This window comes from Synchiropus splendidus, chromosome 4, assembly GCF_027744825.2.
Source record: "Synchiropus splendidus isolate RoL2022-P1 chromosome 4, RoL_Sspl_1.0, whole genome shotgun sequence".
In the NCBI taxonomy this organism is placed as follows: Eukaryota; Metazoa; Chordata; class Actinopteri; order Syngnathiformes; family Callionymidae; genus Synchiropus; species Synchiropus splendidus.
The window spans coordinates 19,485,913-19,505,138 of NC_071337.1; the positions used below are offsets into that span (position 1 = coordinate 19,485,913).

General features: G+C 43.0%; 1 protein-coding gene across 7 annotated transcripts in view; it reads left to right on the forward strand.

Annotated features, from left to right (window-relative positions):
- The window catches only part of kcnc2 (potassium voltage-gated channel, Shaw-related subfamily, member 2), a 69,277-nt gene extending 52,512 nt beyond the window's left edge, over positions 1 to 16,765 (forward strand). Inside the window, exons 2-5 of one of the 7 annotated variants that reach the window (XM_053861557.1) lie at positions 4,974 to 5,907; positions 8,281 to 8,451; positions 8,630 to 8,691; positions 14,185 to 16,765. In XM_053861557.1, the coding sequence (XP_053717532.1) occupies positions 4,974 to 5,907; positions 8,281 to 8,451; positions 8,630 to 8,682 (1,158 nt within the window). In that variant the 3' untranslated portion in view covers positions 8,683 to 8,691; positions 14,185 to 16,765. Of the gene's footprint in view, positions 1 to 4,973; positions 5,908 to 8,280; positions 8,452 to 8,629; positions 8,692 to 11,107 lie in introns of all 7 variants that reach the window. The other 6 variants (XM_053861560.1, XM_053861555.1, XM_053861556.1 and 3 more) reach the window with 6 other exon arrangements.
- The last annotated feature ends 2,461 nt before the right edge of the window (positions 16,766 to 19,226 follow it).

Genomic DNA, 19,226 nt, shown 5'->3' on the forward strand with positions numbered 1-19,226 from the left:
AAACCAACAACTGTGGTTCATTTTAAGGACACAACTTGAATTGGATCACCCAGAACATTTAATTCAACATGAAGAAGCTGGCATTTTCTGAGTGGCCTGTACCGATCAGAAGCAGGGAACTAGCCATCCTCTATAGTACAAAACAAAGTTTTCCACACAAGTCACGCAAGTTATTTTTAATTGTTCTGATCCACTGATGTCCAAGCAGCCCTTAATTCCGGTCGATCACCAGCGTCTATGCGGCATCGGTGGTGTGCCAACCCCCTGCCCCGGCAGCTGCAGCAGCTCCGGGCTGAGCGCCACTTGTATTCCTCCGGGAGGGTCGTGTTACTGAGGGTGTTTGATGTGGCATTTTCACCTCGATGCTGCTCAACATGTGTGGAAAGAAGTCCCATAAAAGTGAGGTGTTTGTATGATTACTGTCTATTTGTGGGGTATGTTGTGGGGGTGCAGACTTGTTCGGGAGAAGTTCTTTGAATTTTTAAAAGTTTCAGAATATCACCAATCTTCTTCTTTGGTTAAGTAAAGCTGAAAGTCAAGCTGATGGTCACATGACCAAGGCAGCTATGAAAGCTTCCGTGGCTTCATCCTGACCCCACGCGATACTGTTGAACATCAAGAAATCAACCACACAACCACTCATGCGTCGGCATATAGCATTGACTTCGGTGCCAACTCAACAGTGAACAGGTCTACCACATAATAAGGTGTTGCTGAGAGTGTGAAGCTTTTGGCGCAGCTCTTTCTTTGCCACAACAGTCCTCAATGCACCGATCAGTCAGTTGCATACTCTTCCATGAGCAAGTACCTGGGATACTTGAGGAAGGGTATCTAAACAAGACATTCCAGGCTGAGAACCGTGTTCTTGGACTCAAATCTCTTTCAAAGATAGACCAACGATTTGCTGAATATGTCTGAATTAATTGCCAAATATTATAATTCCCTTCATTGAGCATTTATCTCCATGGCTTATGATAGAAAACAAGTCGTGTTCAAGCCTAGGACGGACATGAAGGTCACATAAGTGCTGACGTGACTGTCCTCCTGCATTGTAAGGAGCAAAAAGGAAGGAAAAAAATCCTCAAATGAAATGAAATGGTGTCTGAGTCCTCTGGCTAAATTCGATTTGCATTGTTTGCCGATGGACTCACGGTGTCACCTGGTGCTCGCTGACTCCTCCCTCTCCTCTGGAGGAGCAATTTATGGACGTGCAGCGAGACTCATTTAGCATGCAGAGTGTGTGAGCTGGAAATCAGGATGTAGAGAAGCATGTGCCTGTTGCAATCACACGGAAGAGATGTGCCTTTGCATTTTTAATGTCCATCATAAACAATCGCGAGGCCTGCTGTGTGTCTTAGTCACACCTGAGTGTGTGTTCGCTGCGTACGCCACCTGTCAGACTCCTTTAATATGACGTGATTTGACTGCCACAGACCTGATGTGCACGGACGACGTTGTAAATTGTCGCCCTACAGATGTGAAGTTGTCATTATCAGTAGCGACAGAGAAAACCATTACAGTCATGCCAGTGCCGGTAAGAATGAGCAGGAATATCTTCCCCTCAGACACTGGCTTATCGATGTTAGCCAGAATATGTTACCAGGATACATATTAACATTAGCTTTATATTGTTATTCTTACTATAGTGACTATCTTGGGGCTGCAACCACTAGTTGACGTCATCCATAATGTTGACAAAAGAAATTTGTCGATGTCAAAATCTGTGCGTCGTGTTGCTGTTGGTGTAAACACCCAAGGTTTTTATGGGTTTTTATTCAGAAGCAGTGAGAAATTATCACATTCTCTGGAATCATTAAGATATGTTCATTTCTGTTCCTTTAATTGGTTCTTGACTGAGGTCCGACTCCAACTGACCATCGTCGCTGCGTGCGCAAGTGCCGCGTCACCACCTCCGACTGACCGCCTCAGTCACGCAGGAGTTCGAGCGGCGACGAGTCGTAGTGTTCAGAAGTGTCATTCGTTTTGTTTGCGAAGAGAACATGTCTCAAGGATGAGCAAACGGTAGACACCACGGTAGAAAGATGAATGAGTGTTCCGTGTTTGGTCTGTGACGCCACACACCCTCGAGCTAACTGCTAGCATGTTGGTTAGCACGGTGCTAACTTGTTAAGATGTCAGACACGTCTCATCTGCGCTGCTAGAGTGTGTCCTCAGTGTCCTCAGTGTCTCTCTTCCTCCTAATCATAACCAGAACTGAACTAGGGAGCTACACTGAACACACCGTTTTAGATTATTATTCAAATAAGACCTTTGGATGTAGATGTTGATCAGATATTTTATATGGGATTTATTATATGGGATTATATTTCATATGTTATTAAACTCTTCTCAAGGACCAATAGAGACCTCAGTTTTAAAGAACTCTGCCAACTGTTTTATGCTCCATGCTTCACAGGGTTAATACATGTTCCTGGATTATGTGTCAATATTTTAATAATGGATGATGTCTGAGTATCACAGTGAGGTGATTTAAGCAACCTTAAGATAAGACGGAAATTCAAAATAGGTCCAAACAAAGAAAATCACGATTAGCCGACTAATTGGAAAAATAATGAATAGATTAGTCGACAACGAAAATATTCTTTAGTTGCAGCCATATATCTAACCATAGGACATCTGAGGACATTGTCGTTTTGTTGTGTACGGTGCCCTGGACTGTGAAGGCCCAGGAGGTCCTCAACAAAAATCCAGGCATGTTGACAATCAGAAGCTCGCAATGATGTCTGAAAGCTATTTTCAAGGTCAGCGCACATCAGGGAAATAGGGAGGTACAAGGTAGTAATCTGAGTCAGATGAATAAATATGAGTCTGAACTGAGGAGAAATGGTCTGTCTCATCCTCCTGCTCAGCATGTCTACTTCAATGGTGGTTTTTTAGTATGTTTCTAAGACAGCAGAAGGTCGTAATAACTTGTCATTTAGCTGGTTTGAGCATGAGGAGGATAGAGAGACCGATGTCGGACCATGTACGTTAGTAATAGAAGTGCTGGGAAAAAGAAGAGGATGAAACAATGTGTTTCATGGATGTGACATGAATAGGATACATGTGGCTCAGGAGGCTAAGGTGGTGGAGGCTGACTTGCTGTGGCAGTGCCTGATGGTGAAATATCAAACGACAAAGATATTCAACATTTTTGTTTCTTTTTGACAATGGAATTTTAATAAAAGTCACAATAATGTCAGTGATAAAGTACGAAGGACAGACCAATGTACATTTTCTGTCTTGATTCATTAGTGCTGCTGCAGCTACCTCAAATTTAATTGTCCCGTCGAAATGAAGCAACAAGTGTGTTAAAAATAGGGGCAGGACCCACACCTGCACTCCCAGCACTACAAAGACACATGAATAAAACATGATCAGGGATCGCACCGACACTGAGAATGAAGTCCGTGAGCAGCGTGACCTAAATAGTGGCACTGGTATTTTTGAGTGTGTGACTCATGCAATCGCAAAACAGTAGCAGCGTGTGAAACGACTTCTTCAGTAGGCAGAGCGCAGCGGTGGATGGATCGTGGGAGGACAGTGAAGAATGCAGTAGTAGGTTACATGCGTGTGGAAATGTGCTCCAGTTACCTCACTGCGAGGTTTGTAGATCTGGCAAAAGCTTCTGTAGGAAGGTGGAAGTACCTGACAGGTGGTTGTTGCATACAGTATGTGGACCATTAGGAGGGTAGTCGTGAGGAGCCAAATAACGTGAGAGCCCCTGATTTAAAGTCAAGAGTGACTCTCACACAGACTCACTCTCTGAAAACCACCATTTCCTTTTACATATATATCTGAGAACATGACGTTCGGGTTCAGTGTTCGATCAAAACTGCTTAAATCTCACCACCAAATGCAACTACAACATTAAGGATGTTGTTAAGCTACAACTTTGGATCTGTAGGAGAGAGAAGCACAACGCAACCTCCACAATGAGATGGCGACAAATCTATTTAACATGTTTCTGATTAAAACTTCTCATTTTCTGTCTTCTATACAAAGCAGATCTGGTGACATATCATATCATATCAATTACAGCTCCTGAACTACAGAGGAACCAATCTATAAGAACCTCCAACACATCCGGAGCACCACTGAAGAAGCTTTCCGCCTGTGTCCTAAAGAAAACAAAATAAATCCATGTGTCTTAGGTAAAACTCTTGTAGTATCCAAAGGTCAGACAGCCACAGAACAATAGCAGTGGCACCCACCCAACTGTGATGACAGCCTCCAACTGTGTAAACTCCAACTACCTGAAAAACCACCACAAGGACATGACACCCGGGTATCTATAAAGTCAACTGTCCTACTGTCGAAAGATCCACTCAACCATGTCTGCGAGGCATCAACAAAAAAAGCAAAGCTGTGGAAAAAAATGACTAGGATTGAGTTTGTGTTGAACTGCATCATAGAGATTTCAGATAGCAGCAACCCCTGAACCACAAAAATAACAACAGTTACACATTCAGAGTTGGCACTGGCAACCATAGCCATCTGACCCTTCCATTGTCTAGTCTAGTCATGTCGCTGCACAAAAACCTGTTTTACACGTGCAGAAATTCATCAGTCTTAATTAGCCGCGTATGCAAATGAGAAATAAACAAATACCTGCAGTGGTTTATAATTAAGTCTCGAGTGCACATGTTTGTTAAACCACTTTCTTTCATGCTCAACAGCCAGCTGCTCAACGTAGCAGCCGCTAAATCAACTCTGACTGCATTTGCATTCCCATGCTGCATGTCCACATGAGGGAGGCTGAGCGAGTGTTTATCCGTTGCTCTTGCTAATAGATTGCCCATCTCTCAGGAGCCTGTTTAAATTGATGCAAGTTAATTAAACTTGTCTGAGTTGCCTCCCTTTGTCAAGAGCGAAGCGTTTTAATTCATCATGCGACGCACGTTGAGTCTGCATCGATATTCCAGCGATCTGAAACGGAAGCTCACATTGCTGTTCTCTCTTTTCTCCCGCAGTTCATCGCCTTCGCGTCACTGTTCTTCATCCTGGTTTCCATCACCACCTTCTGCCTGGAGACACATGAGGCGTTCAACACCATCATCAACAAGACCGAGCTGGTGCGGAACAGCAGCATCCCTGACTCAGGACCACAGTACGAGATTGAAACAGACCCGGCACTCACCTATGTGGAGGGCGTTTGTGTCTTCTGGTTCACCATTGAGTTCCTGGTGCGGGTGACGTTCTGCCCCGTGAAGTTGGAATTTGTCAAAAGCGTGCTCAACATCATTGACTTTGTGGCGATCTTACCTTTCTACTTGGAAGTAGGGTTGAGCGGCCTTTCCTCCAAGGCCGCCAAGGATGTGTTGGGGTTCCTCAGGGTGGTGCGCTTTGTTCGGATCCTTCGTATTTTCAAACTAACCCGTCATTTTGTAGGGCTGAGGGTGTTGGGTCACACGCTCCGCGCCAGCACCAATGAATTCCTGCTGCTCATCATCTTCCTGGCGTTGGGAGTGTTGATTTTTGCCACCATGATCTATTATGCTGAACGGATCGGAGCTAAGCCCAATGACCCGACCGCCAGCCTCCACACCAAGTTCAAGAACATCCCGATTGGCTTCTGGTGGGCAGTGGTGACCATGACTACCCTGGGATACGGCGACATGTACCCAGAGACATGGTCTGGCATGGTGGTGGGAGCTCTGTGCGCCTTGGCGGGGGTGCTAACGATAGCCATGCCTGTGCCTGTCATTGTCAATAACTTTGGGATGTACTATTCTTTGGCCATGGCCAAGCAGAAGCTGCCCAAGAAAAGGAAGAAACACATTCCTCAGGTGGTGCAGGGGGGCTCGCCCACCTACTGCAAAGCCGACCTCCACACCACCTGCAACAGCACCCACGGAGACCTGTGCCACGTCAAAGGGAGCAGAGGGCTGGAACGCAACCGCTCAGGTAGGTACATGGCTCAACCACGAGTTGTGAAAGGTCTATTTTATAATATGAGCAATAAACAATACATATGGGCCACAGACGAATGCATTTAGCATTTCCAACATTCATGATTTTTGGAACAGTACTGCCAAACAAAAAAGTAGTTGGAATCCAACTAAACAAGCCTCACGTTGGGTTTGCAGTCCAGAAACAATATGTGTCCAATGAGAGAACTCATGACCTGAATACACAGATTCACCTGGTTATTCCATCATTTGCATGAGGACATGGACATATTGACAATGCCAAGGCTCGTCCTTCTAAAATCATGAAGGAGTGGAGCATGGGACATTATTTTCACACATGGATGCTCACCACAGAATCCAGAGAGGAGCTCCATTCAGAATCTTTGGGGTGTGTTGGAAGAAGGGCTTGGCGAAGACCAAATGCAACATTGCCTCAGCGAATTTGTGCCGTGATTTGAGCCTAAATCTGTTTATTGTTGTTATGATACTGAATTGCCCCCTCTTTGATATTGTGTCATACTTTCATTTATCTATGAAAATGAAATTAATAATTTGTTTATAATTTAAATCATTGAGTTTTTCTTGATACAAACTTTGGATTTTCACCAAGCTACAATTCAGAATTTCAGTCATGCTTTATGTTATAGAAGACAACCATCGCTAAACTAAGCAGCTAATAGTGTCTTGTACAACATGTCCATATTCTGCCTGAATGATAACCAAGTGTTCTCACTGAACAGCACCCAATTAGTATTAACTGTCAACTTACAGTGTGTTCAGCCAGGGTTACATGTAGTGACCCCGGATCTATGAGCCAGTGCCTCGCGCTCTAACCAAGCTTTGGGATGGGTTATATGTAGTAACCCCAGTTCTCTGAATGTGTGCCACACCTTCTAACTGATGGCTGGATGAGCTGAAATACTGAAGTCTAGGCATAGCACTCAGGGCATTCATTGTAAATTCTGTCAGAGGAAAGTGCGGATGAAACGCACCCAAACTGATTCAGCACTCAGCGGAGGATTGAATTATACCTCAGTTAATAGACGTACGTTGCAGACGCTTAATAAACAAAACAGACTGGAGGAGTGTGCCAACGCTAGGGATGTCGGCGCTACAATCTAAAGACGGCTGAGCCTACAGAGGTTGACGCTTACTTCCATCAATATCTGATGTGTCAGAGCAAATTACCAACATGAGCCCGGAGGATGGAAATCAGCCACCTACGATCTAAATACAAATGAGATTTCTGCTGGGAGAGAGACTACAGAACATCACCAGCTGAGATGTTCCATCCGTTATCACTGTGGCAACCGGCTAAAAAGGCTGCCAGGCATTTTGGCTTTCTGCGAGGAAGACTCGGGAATCTCCGGGGGATTTTAAATCTCAGCGAAGAATCTGTCAGATGACCGCTTCCTTCTACCTGAGATGAGGTCCCTCTGGGATTCTCCTCGCTGTCACTGTATGACTAGAGACAGGACTGTAATTATCTATGTCTAATGTTGTTACATGGTGTTTTCTCACGTACACCTCAACATAAGTGTTTCTGAAAAGATTAATTATTGATATGATTGGCTCAATAGCAGCCTGTGATGACGTTATATTTTGATCTCTCAATTTTTCTCATCCAGAGGCAATATGTTATGTGAGCTTGAGTGGGTTTCCGCTTGCTACGGTGGTTTCCTTCAGTCTGAAGGCAAGCAGATGATTCTAATTTGTCTGTAGGTGTGTATGCATGAGTGTGTGTGTGTGTCCTCTAATGGACTGGTGACCTGTTCAGGGTGTGTCCTGCTTTCACCCAGAGTAGCTGGGATAGAGTCCTGCCACAATAATAAGCGCTAGTACATGAATAAGCATGAAAAATATGGCACATTGTGGTTAGCATCTTAAAATGCTACCCATGATCACCCTTTTTGTTACTTGAGCCTTTGAACAAAAAGTGCAAAGCCTCGCCTAGTTTGAGTCTCCAGCCATGTCTGTGCTGATCCCTCATTCCGACAGTCTTTAACTTTTTTTTTTATCATGCAGCACAGCGTGGTTAGTGCTGCAGCTTCACAGCGAGGGGGTAACTTCACTACTCACGGGTTGGAGGTACTCCGGTTTCCTCCCACTGCCAATCAAAAAAAACATACAGATTTGAATTGGTGAAACTAAATTTCCGTATTTCTAAGTACTTCAATGTTTGTATGTGTAGTTCATGTAGATTCAGGCAGGAAGCCAATTGCTTAAGCTTGCAACACTGATATGTCACGTAAGTGAGGACACACTGACCTGTCCACGTTACAACTTGAGTGACAGGGATTCAGAGAGGAATGCACTTCCGTATTCGTATTTTCATTCACACTCCTATCATCTTGACTCTTGGTTGCAGTTTTGTCTGCGGATTGCAGTGGAGGTAGCGACCTGACGATGTCTCCTGAAGAACGGGTCCCCATGCGAAGGTCCAGCACTCGAGACCAGGACCGGCACAGTGCAGGGACGTGTTTTCTGCTTGCTGCTAGCGACTACAACTGCCCCACGGATGGAGGGATGAGGAAAACAGGTAACTTTGAACTCAGCTTTTCATGTCGTCATTGTTCATTTCATAGCTCTTGTGAGTTGGTTCAAGTGAAATCCATTTAAAGAGTCAGAGCAGTATATTAATACACATGTACTCAAATTAAAATCCTTTGAACGATTATTAAACAACAAGATGCTCATCGGTTGATCCGTATCCATAGCAACTGGGACCTCATCATCCCTGGAGAGTGAAAGACTTTTTGTTCAGTCCTAGTCAGCAAAGGTAACGTAACTCCTGAATGGACGCTTCTGCTCGCTACAATAACAAAAGCATTTTAACATTTTTTTTGGCAGTTCTGCTGCTCCAAAACAGTCTCTGCCTCAGAACTGTTGCTTCCCTTCACAATTTATTCATGCTTCGCTGTTGCCTGGAAACGTGTGAATAAATATCTGACCCCGAGTCTCGCTTCTCGGGGTCAGTGACCATGATCAGTGCCTGACCAAACCAAGCCCAGTGTATCAAGTGCATACACTCACAGAGGCAAGCGGAGGAATTAAAATGTCATGAGAAACACATTTTGATTCGTGAATTTAACTTCATTTGAAACACTTTTTTTCAGAAAAAAAGTGTTCATTCCTGATCAACTGACTTGTGAACTAGAAATGTGTTCATATACAAGTCTGCCGCATTAACCTGATATTATTTAATATTTGACAGTAGTACTTTGTGAAGATTGTTATGGTCATTCAAGTCAAGCTTTGGCCCTCAAGACTATTGCTGCAGTGTGGTCTTCGAGATCACTGGGAACCTAAAGTAGTGTTAATACATACTGTACAGTTACAAAGTATTCAGCACCAGGTGTTATTCTGTGCGGGAAAATCTACGTCCCAGATCCGGTGCAATAAATTTAAACAATAAAATAAATGGCGTCTAAATACCATTATAAGTCTGCTAAATATGTAAATAACTTGTTGGACTTGTATTTACATTCTGAGTCCTTGGGTTCCCCAGGCAGTAAATTCAGTTACTGGTTCAAATCCAGGACGAAAGACGCATCCAGCTTCCTGATCGTCCCTGTCGGGGGTTAAGATCACAGTTTTATGGAATCTTGACCACAGGTGGATTTGTCCTCAGGCTCCTCCCACCAGCCCGCTGAAGATGAAAACCGGACGGCACATGCTAAAAGCTAAAGCTAAATCCAAAGAACAACTTAACTTTTAAACTGCATCATCATTCACAAACTCTCCCATTTAAAAATCTGTATTGGAGCCGCTCTTTGGCCCAACATAAAACATTGAACATCGCATCTCCATTAATGAGTGTTTCTGCGAGCTAACTAGCATGCTACATGAACAGGTCTGACTGCTTCGGCTTGCTTGTTGATGTGACGTTCGTGATTTTGGCCACTGTGCATCACATCACATCTGGACTCTTTTAATGAGTATTTGGACACATGTTGCATTCACTTGAGAGAGCATAACAGTGTGTTACAGTCCAGCTGGCGCATTCACACGAAGCCCCAACTTCATTCCAAGTTTTTCCTGCAGGTACTAGGCTCCTACTTACTGTATATAGTGTGCTGTCTCAGTGCCCCAAGCGTTTTAGACAAAGTTCACCCACACAGAGCTACGGTGTCTTGCTCAGGGACACGTCCACAGAAGCATATCTGATGGTGGGAGCGAACCACCAACATTCCAGTCATACGGCGACCACTCTGCAATCTGCAGAAAAAAAAGAAATGATCAATTGCTACTATCAATTTCAGAAAGTAGGAGTTTATTATATATGTTGGATTGTCATCTTGTGTTTCTTGCTGTCAAATGTTCATAAAACCATAAATTGACACAGAGATCATTGATGCAAGGAGCAGCATCGGGAATTATCCAACGTTCAAAATAAACAACGCAGAATTTTTCCATATTTTCAAGTGGATGCAATAGAAAAACAGATTATGTGTCTGATTAAATGGTTCAATGTCATCATCAGTATTTTAAGACTTTGAACGAGACAGCAGATTTTGGATACTGTCCAATTTTCAAAGTACCGGAAATACTAATGATGATGTCATAAGTTGATTGAAAACTATTGTCATTGTTTGTACAAATGCAACCAAAGGTGGAATTGCCTCGCTTGTGTGGAAGTTGAAGCTAGCTCAGTAATATTGTCTATATTTTTCAGCCATCGGAATGTTACAAAGCATTTCTGATTATTAGACATGTCTCGATCAAAAGTGGATATTTGTTTAAAGCAGTTAAATAAATTGTGATCAGAAATGCTACTGAGCAAAAGCACTGGGACAAACTGGCTCAGCCATGCATCTCTGTCTCAGAGTGAAGCAGTTGCTTTTTGGGTTTGCACCATCGCTAAAATTCAGTGCAATCTCCTTCTGTGTATTTCTCACAAATTTGACACCCAAGATGAAGCTTTATTGATTCCCAGTAAAAATATTTAGATGAGCACTTCATTGCGATAAGAGAAACCGTTTCTGGATCATTTTCTGGAGTGAAGATATTGCGCATGCTCTCACTACACAGTTTGTTGCTCTGTTTCACTTCTGTCTCCTGTCTTGGCTCCTCGGCCGGCTCGGACTGGGACGGTTGCCTGCCTGCCTGCCTGCGTGCTGCCTGTGTCTGTTCATGTCCTGCACCACCACCACCACCTCCACTTCCACCTCTGTGTCGCCCACCTCCATCTGAAGGCTATGAGAAATCCCGGAGCTTAAACAACATATCGGGCATGACTGGTAACGCCCTGAGGTTGTCGCCCGGCACCTCGCCCTACGGATCGCCCTGCCCCCTCAGACGCTCACGTTCCCCAATCCCCTCCATCCTGTGAGACCTCCAGCTGTGGGCCTCAGTCCATCTCCTATTATCACCAGAACAGTCGTTGGTATCCAGAGTTTTAGGTATTGTGCTCGGTGGGTAGCTCCGTAGCGAACGTTAGAGGCTTCCCCCAGAAGGCCGACGTGTAGAGAACATCAGTGAGTGGTTCGTGTGAGTTGATGTTGTACATGCAATAAAAAAAATGGTGGCTTCAGAAGTAGCAGCCATCATTGAATAATGATGTTTATGATCAGGGATATTAGATATTGTATATTTAGGTATAAAAGATGTGCTTCCATATAGGAGATGTTGGTGCAAGGGTCACTTATTCCTTCAGCACTTCAGTGAGAATCAAGTGTTTCAGAATGTGGTGCCATTATTCACCAGCTCGCTTGTCTTGAACTCTCTTATGGAATTAGCTGTTGTTTGTAGTTTAGGAATCTGGCTACATTTTGCTTTTATGATGATTCAGATGGACTGTGCAACAGGAGCACGCTCTAGCATCACATCCTCCTCATATTAATATTAAGTATTCAACATCTATTTGACCAGTTTTTTATGCAGATATTTGCAAATGGATACTATCCATCACAAATATCTGTTTTCTTGTACGTACAAGTTTCAAATTGGGTTCATTTAATCTATTCATTTTCAGCGGTCAGAGTGGGGCTATGCCTTGTTTTACCAGAATGATGCTACAGTCACACAAAAGATTTGCAACTTTGATTTACAGTACGGTTACATACTCCTAAAAAAGGCCATTATGTTTTTCTCGCCATTGAATCCAGTCACTTGCTACAGGGAGAGGATATCATGTACTATTGGAAGACAAAAACAGAGGCTCATATATAGCAAATGGACAATTTAATAAGTACTTGTAGGCACCATATTCTGAAACCGTTTATAAACACAGCTGGTTCTCATAGGAATATTGAAGGAACGAATGATTCACAAACCGTCATCACTTCATGTATTTCATACAACTTTTTGGGGGGGTTGAAGTAGTGGAAGATAATTTTATCTTTGAGGACTCTCACAAGTGTCACTCATGATCGTGCATGGATCATCGTGTTCCCATAACCCGCCTGCAAGGAGCCCCGGTCCCTATTCACCAAGTGTGGGGCTTAAACTTGAGCCTGCGGATGGTTCGCTTCTCTCTGCCACCAAAGCTCTTGTGTGTCTGGTTGTTTACTCTTAGAGAACTGCAAAGAGATGGTGTTTACTGGTTTCACACAAGCAGAGAGCAGCGTTCTGTCGTAATGGCATCAAGAAAGGAACAAACAGGTAACGTCTGTCGTGTGGTTCCAGAGTCCCGGGCGTCACTTCTCACAGACAGTTTGGTTCTGTAAGCAGTCCCTCCATGATCTCACGACAGCTAAGAGTGAAGATGAAGTAGACAGCAATATGTATGTTTTAAATATAGCTCTGCCCAGTCATGATATTCTGGAAGGACTGAGTTGTTTAGAGGTGATTCAATAATACGTGTTCTAGCGTTGTTCTGTAACCTCTAACTGAACAACATGAAGTGTAGACTGCCATGTCGAGTGACATTTACTAGTACTAACTTCTTATTTATCACTCAGATGGAAAGAGAAAACAATTGTATTGATGACTGCTGAGTCATGCTACATGAAGACAAAACAATTTGACACAAAGCGATCATGACTCACACTCGCTGCTAACTCGCCACTCTGTTTCCACCAACCCTGCGTTTTCAGTCAACAACATGTCATTTAGCCATGGATAGACATTGGTGATAATAATATACCAATGACCTGGCAACCCACGCAACTAGCTGCAACTAGCTTTGTCCTACCTTTCCAGTTTTGCTTTGAATCAGCCGCCACTTTAAACAGCTGTGTTCACGGTGAGTTGGGGGGCTGGTCTCTAAGATAGTTTGCTCTCACAGTTACCATCAATGGGCATGGCTAGTGTCAAGCAAAGGTAAAATGCTGATCCTTTGTTGGATCAATGTTTGGGAAAAAAAAAAATTCAACGTTTAATTATGTTTATTTGTGGTCAGAATTGGTTGAAATTTCTGGGTAGGCTGTGACACATGTAGGAATAGAAAGGAAAAGCTAGTCGTAGTCTAAAGTGAAGGTGTGTTGATAGTGGACAGCCATTCAATTTGATGGGTCTGTGTCCATCACATCATCCAGTCTTCCACTTTCTGTGGTCATGAGACTGGTTGAATATAGTTCGATGTTAAATTGAGGGGGAATTTTGCCACACCAGGATGTCATGTGTCCAAAGCTCCAGATGAGAACATAGAACCAAAGTCTGTCTTTTGATATCCTCTGACTTCAAGAAACTGGCCAGTATATCTCTGAGTGACAAAAAGAAACTTTCTCAAGTCTCTTTTATTTGCACAACTTTCCTCAGCTCACAGTTGAACAGCCACACACGTGTGTAACTTACACTTTTACGCAGCATATGATCAACTCACAGTCTGCGTTGTTAAGCAGAACATTTTGCTTTTCATCCTTGTTGGAGCAGCGATAAACTCTGCATACAAACCTTCAGCTGTTGAACCTCTTCAGCTGTCAAACAACGACTTGTTTTGTTTCCCGTACCGACAAATAGCTAAAACCCATCTTCATGCACCAACAGGTGTGAGAGAGCCCGCAGACGTCTCTATGCAGCAGTTGAGCCTCGCCCATCTTTGTCTTCACTAGTAGCAGAAGGTTGCCTAGCAACTGGCTCACAGCAAGATACATTTTACACACATGGCTCTGCAAAAGAAGTCCAGTAAATTGAAAGCAGATCATCTTTGTCTTTAGAGCTAAAAAATGGATTATTGAATCACCTCAAATAGACGACAGCAAGTCACAAAATTCTGTACCACAGATTGTTGTCACATATTTACGATATCAGCATGGTGAAAAAAAAGGCAATGTGTTTCTGATATTTAGAGATTTTTATTCAGACAATGCATTTCCTGTTTGAATGACAGTGCGCTAAGAGTGCAACAGCAGAAGGACCCACAATTCGGAGCCACAAGTCCACTCCTGCAGGACAATACAGACTGAACCAAAAGTGGTAGCTGCCCCAGCTCACTCAACACCTGGGAGGACTTTGATAAGCATCTACCTTCCCACATCCTGGTTTTGGACCTATCAGGAAAGGGAACCTTTACAAGAGACTTTGTACTGTAAAAATCTTGCTCCTGTAAATACGACTCAGCACATCTGGAAAAAGGCGGCTTCATTCACACATCTGTCTGTTGACGGCAAGTCAAGTAACTACTGTTGCTAAGTTTCACTCCAGTCACATCTCTGTGGTCCCCCCTCGCAATAAGTGTATTAAGATGTATCAGTCGAGGCACTTTGTGTTGGAAATAAAGTGTATTCATATAAGAAACAGTATAAACACAGTATAGAGAGCCAAAATGTGCTAGATTGAATTAATGTGCTTTTGTTTTCCTTGGTACTTTTGAATAGATTAATTATGTGAGTGTGCGTGTTCAAGTCCGGGGTACGTTTTTTTTCAAAAGGCCAGGTCAGTGGAGACTCAGGGAGTGGCGGCACGCAACCAAGAATTCGGTATATGCCATGTAATTCTTGGATTATTTTTGTTGTGTGGTGAAAAATGAGCAAGAAAAAAATAGCTCTAAAAGTTTTGGACCCTGTATCACACTGTTCTTACTAGATCAAATGGTTTCACTTCCCACCCCAAAAAAAGTTGACCGGTAGAATACATCAGTAGTTTCTCATATTTGTGAATAAACAAATGAATGTTGGTCGCACATTGTTGTTTTGGAAAAAAACTAATGTTTTTGTCTTAATGACAACTAGTCACCAATAATAAGTAGCCCAAAAATAGAACCCTGCTTCACACCAGTTTCTATGATAGAACACTGTTTTCTTCCATAGAACCCAATCTCTAAAAGGTAAGAATCAATGATGTGCTGTAGAGTTGAGCACAAAAGATTGATTCATCAACGAACAGATATCCATTGTCACATCCACTATAGTTCACCACCAAACAATTTTTGTGTGCTCAGTTGTGTAACAATAGATAAGCAAATGATAAAAAATAATCAAAATCAGCCTCTTTATATTGGAAAACATTATATTATCCCAACAAATAATTATTCAAAAACAAGTTTAATTTGACCGGAATTGCACTATAAAAACTATAGCGGCAACCTTAAACATCTAAGTTAAGGGATATGATATTAATAAATAAAAATTGAATAAAGAAGCAACATTATGAGTCAAATATTGCAAAAAAATAATAAATGATTTAGAATCTGTCATTGTGAAGCAATTCAAAATTGGTGATTGGGGGATTGATTCTGTGGCACAGTTCAAGACTCTTTATGAAAATAACGTGTCAGTCACGATAAAAGAAAATATAGGATATAAAAAAAAGATGATTCTTCAAATAGTGGTATGATGTTGTTTACAAACTAGTATTTAGATTAAGATAATTATATATATATAAATAATCTTAATCTTTTTCAAAATATTTAAAAGTATTTTGTTTTTGTCTTGACAACTATATCTCTCTTTAAAATCTGTTGCTAGTTGCAGTTACATAGCAACTGACAGATCAATGCTCAACAAGAATGTCTGAGTGCCGTCACGCCCTGAGTCGACACTGTGGAGTGGACTTTCACTCTTCCAGCTAGTCCGAGCACAAATGTGAAGGAGCCAGTCCCCCTGCGACGCAGTCGCCATTGTAGAAGTCTCTGCTGTGCGATTAGTGCTGCAGGTGTTACAAACCAAATGTTTATCACCAGACTTTTCCTCGTTCGTCCTTAAAACTGCCTGACTTGATTCTTCCGAAACCTCTGCCCTTGTGTGGAGGGTTGGAGCAAAACGTGTAGCAGAGTTTAACCAAGACAAAAAAAAAAAAGTGGGACTTCTAGAATGGCTACGTCTGCACAGTAGCAATCCCCAAAACAATCAGATCGGATTTGCAATAAGCACCCGAGAAGCAGAAAAAGCCGGTCCACACTGTGATTTCAGCAGGAGTCGAGAAAGTAGGCGTGAGAAAGAGAGGGACGATGAGCAAGCGACACGATTCATGCAATCCTGCACTGTTATTGGCTCGCTGTTGTCAACCTCGACCCACTATCCTCCTCGTGTTGTACACATGCTGCTTTACTCTTTGGATCCACAAAGAGAACCGTTCTTTGTGTATTTCTAGGATGGTGTTGTAACTTGAAAAAAAAAGAAGAAGCTGTTTATTTTTTTGAATCCAGAACATGTGAGTTGTGTCTTACTGTTGAGTACATTGCTCTTCTCTGTGACGGTCATGGTAGTCCAACGCTGTGCTTCTCCATCGTGTCCTTAGACGTCCAGCTTTGATCCGGTTGTTCACGTTTCGTATGTTTTACTGTGAGTAAACTCTGGTTTGAAGTCTGTATTTGTGGAGCCTTCTGTTGGCATTCTAAAGTGCATGCTGAAAAGATCCATTAAGTCCAAGTGTAAAAAAAGAGAAAATAAATGGACACTGTATATCACCTTCAGAACCATGTGTATAGAGTAAAGGTGAGACTCACATAAACTATCTATCTTTTAAACTGGTGGTTTCTTCCTTCACTGAGTTTGCTTTGTCCACTGGAAAGCCCAAAAAACATCAGGAGATTTGTGTGTTGTTCATGAATTGTTCAGCACAGTGGCGTAACAAATCGATGCCAGGCCAGGGTGCAGGCATTTGTCCGGGCCTTTGATACCCAGTATGCACCACTTTGATCCACCATGCGAATTGGAATGTAATAAATTTGAGTGAAACAAGGCAGTCGTGTAGGACCACCTTTGTGCTCTTGACAAAATGAGGATTTGAGAAAGTCGACAAACCATGACTCGGCCTGACTGGAGTGGGGCACTCTGTGCAAACTTTGCAGTCAGAGTTTATGTCAGTGCTGTGCATAGAAAACTTCGTCATTGTAGGCCCTTTGTGGGCAGCCACCCGCCCAGCCCTGAAGCTCTGCCATTTGTCATGTGGTTAAGGAGTTGATGTGGTGGTGAACCCACTTACTGAAAACTGAAAAATGCATTCATTTGTGAGGAAAGTATGTCACTTCAATAGAAAAAAGTATATGACCAACACATTCTCACTCTTAAGGTGTAACATATTGACCACCATGAAATGGACTTTTCTGTCCTCGAGTGACGGAGAAGTCTGCCTTAGTGTTGCATGTCTTGTCTTGAATCACATTTCCTTACCTGTGTCTTTTGTTGGCATTTACGAAGAATGGTTGGAGTTAGGATGAGGACCATGTGACCATTGTCCGGAATCACGGTGTAAAAACATGGTGCGTTCATGCGCTCGATATACCTTTCGGAGTTAGAATGTGTTGATGTAACACTATTGCAGCAAACAACTAGGTTTCTGTCTGGACATAGCCGTAACACGCACTTCAGTGCCCCAAGCTCCTGGACTCTGTGAGGATCTGTCCCATTCACAACCTCTACACTCATCCAAGGTGGTGCCTACATGCAGGAAGGATGCACCATCAGCCTTCTCCATCTAGCTGCTTTTCCACTGTGCCAGTAGAACTGGGGTGTCAACACTTCGGTTCTTCTGCGGCCATTCCTTGGACCGATTCTCAGAACCTCCTCCAGCCTGGTTCTACAAGGATTGGCCAAAAGAGTGGGGGCAGCGATTTACCGTGCAGCTCCCTCGAAGGTAAATAAAGAGTTCCTTGCAGCTCCCACACTGAGTAAACAATAACACAATATTTCAAGATGTAGCCATACAACGTTTCTACATGTTGTGACGTAGACCAGGGGGTGACCAATCCAGTCCTCAAAGAGCTGGGGTTTTATTTATAACCAATGAAGCACAAGCTATTTAACCAATGAGGTGTCAGCTGACAATCTACTGATAAAGAGACCTGATTGGTTAAACTGTCTGTGCTAGAAAGGTTGGAACAATCTGGACATCCTTGATGTAGACGCTGCAAAAAATGGTTGATGATGCTCAGATCACCGGTATGACACCACAGCTAGCTGGGGTTGGACATGTGTTCCGGTAGAAGACACCCCAGTTCCGGACACAGAAAATGAACTTTTATAATGAACTATACTGTATTCTGCTTTTTTTGGTTCTGAGCCCAATGAATTTGGGTAAAGTGGCACAAGCAGAAAGTCTGTGTCAATCAGAAACCTTCCCTGGAATATTTCATGGTTTGGACAAATAAAGAAAAGAACCGAAGTCACACAATTCAATAGAGTTTTGCTTTTAACGCAAAAACAACTATAAACACCGGTGTGGCGATTCACCAGCGCCCCCTGCTCCAAGGCTGCCTGCTCATTCTTCAGCTCCCTTCCTGCGATCAGCAGGTTATGGAAACGTCCCAACTAGATCTTTACTCCCGTCACCATGGCAACAGCCTGCTACGTGCCAGAGAGATGTAAACAGAGCTGAAGAGTATTTCTATTTATTTTTTAAGAACCTCCTTCTCCAGCCTCCACCCACACTTCTGTCCTCAGGAGGAGGCCGACGCTCCAGTTGGTGGAAAATCAAATGGATGAGGGTGAGTTTTGAAATGAAATCTGTCCTGGTCATTTCACATTTGTGTTGGGCCACAGAAGTATGTAAACAAAGACATTCTTTATTTCTCATATCATCACTTATAGAACACTTTATTCAAAGAAATGACAATTCAAGCTATATCTCTTTGCATGGCCTCACACTGAAGCATCCAAATATTGGACAAATGAATGTGAGTGGACTTAAACCATCAAGCTTCTGCTTGTCACCACACAGGTTCTTTGCGCAGAACTGGATCAGACTTTCATATAAGTGTGTGGAGTCTTGAGCCTGAGGGAGGGAGAGTGTCACATCCCCACCATGAGAGTCGGAACATCACTAGCTCGCTTCTGCTCTCGTGTCCACTTCACGGCTAAAAGTACGTGGGATCCTAGCGTTCACTCCTCCAGAGTTTTTTACTTCCATCCTTTTTTAGCTGCTGGAGGAAGAGCGACAGTGAGACGTGAGGTGCTGGAGCTTTATAATATTTGCGTGTATGAGAGATTTCTG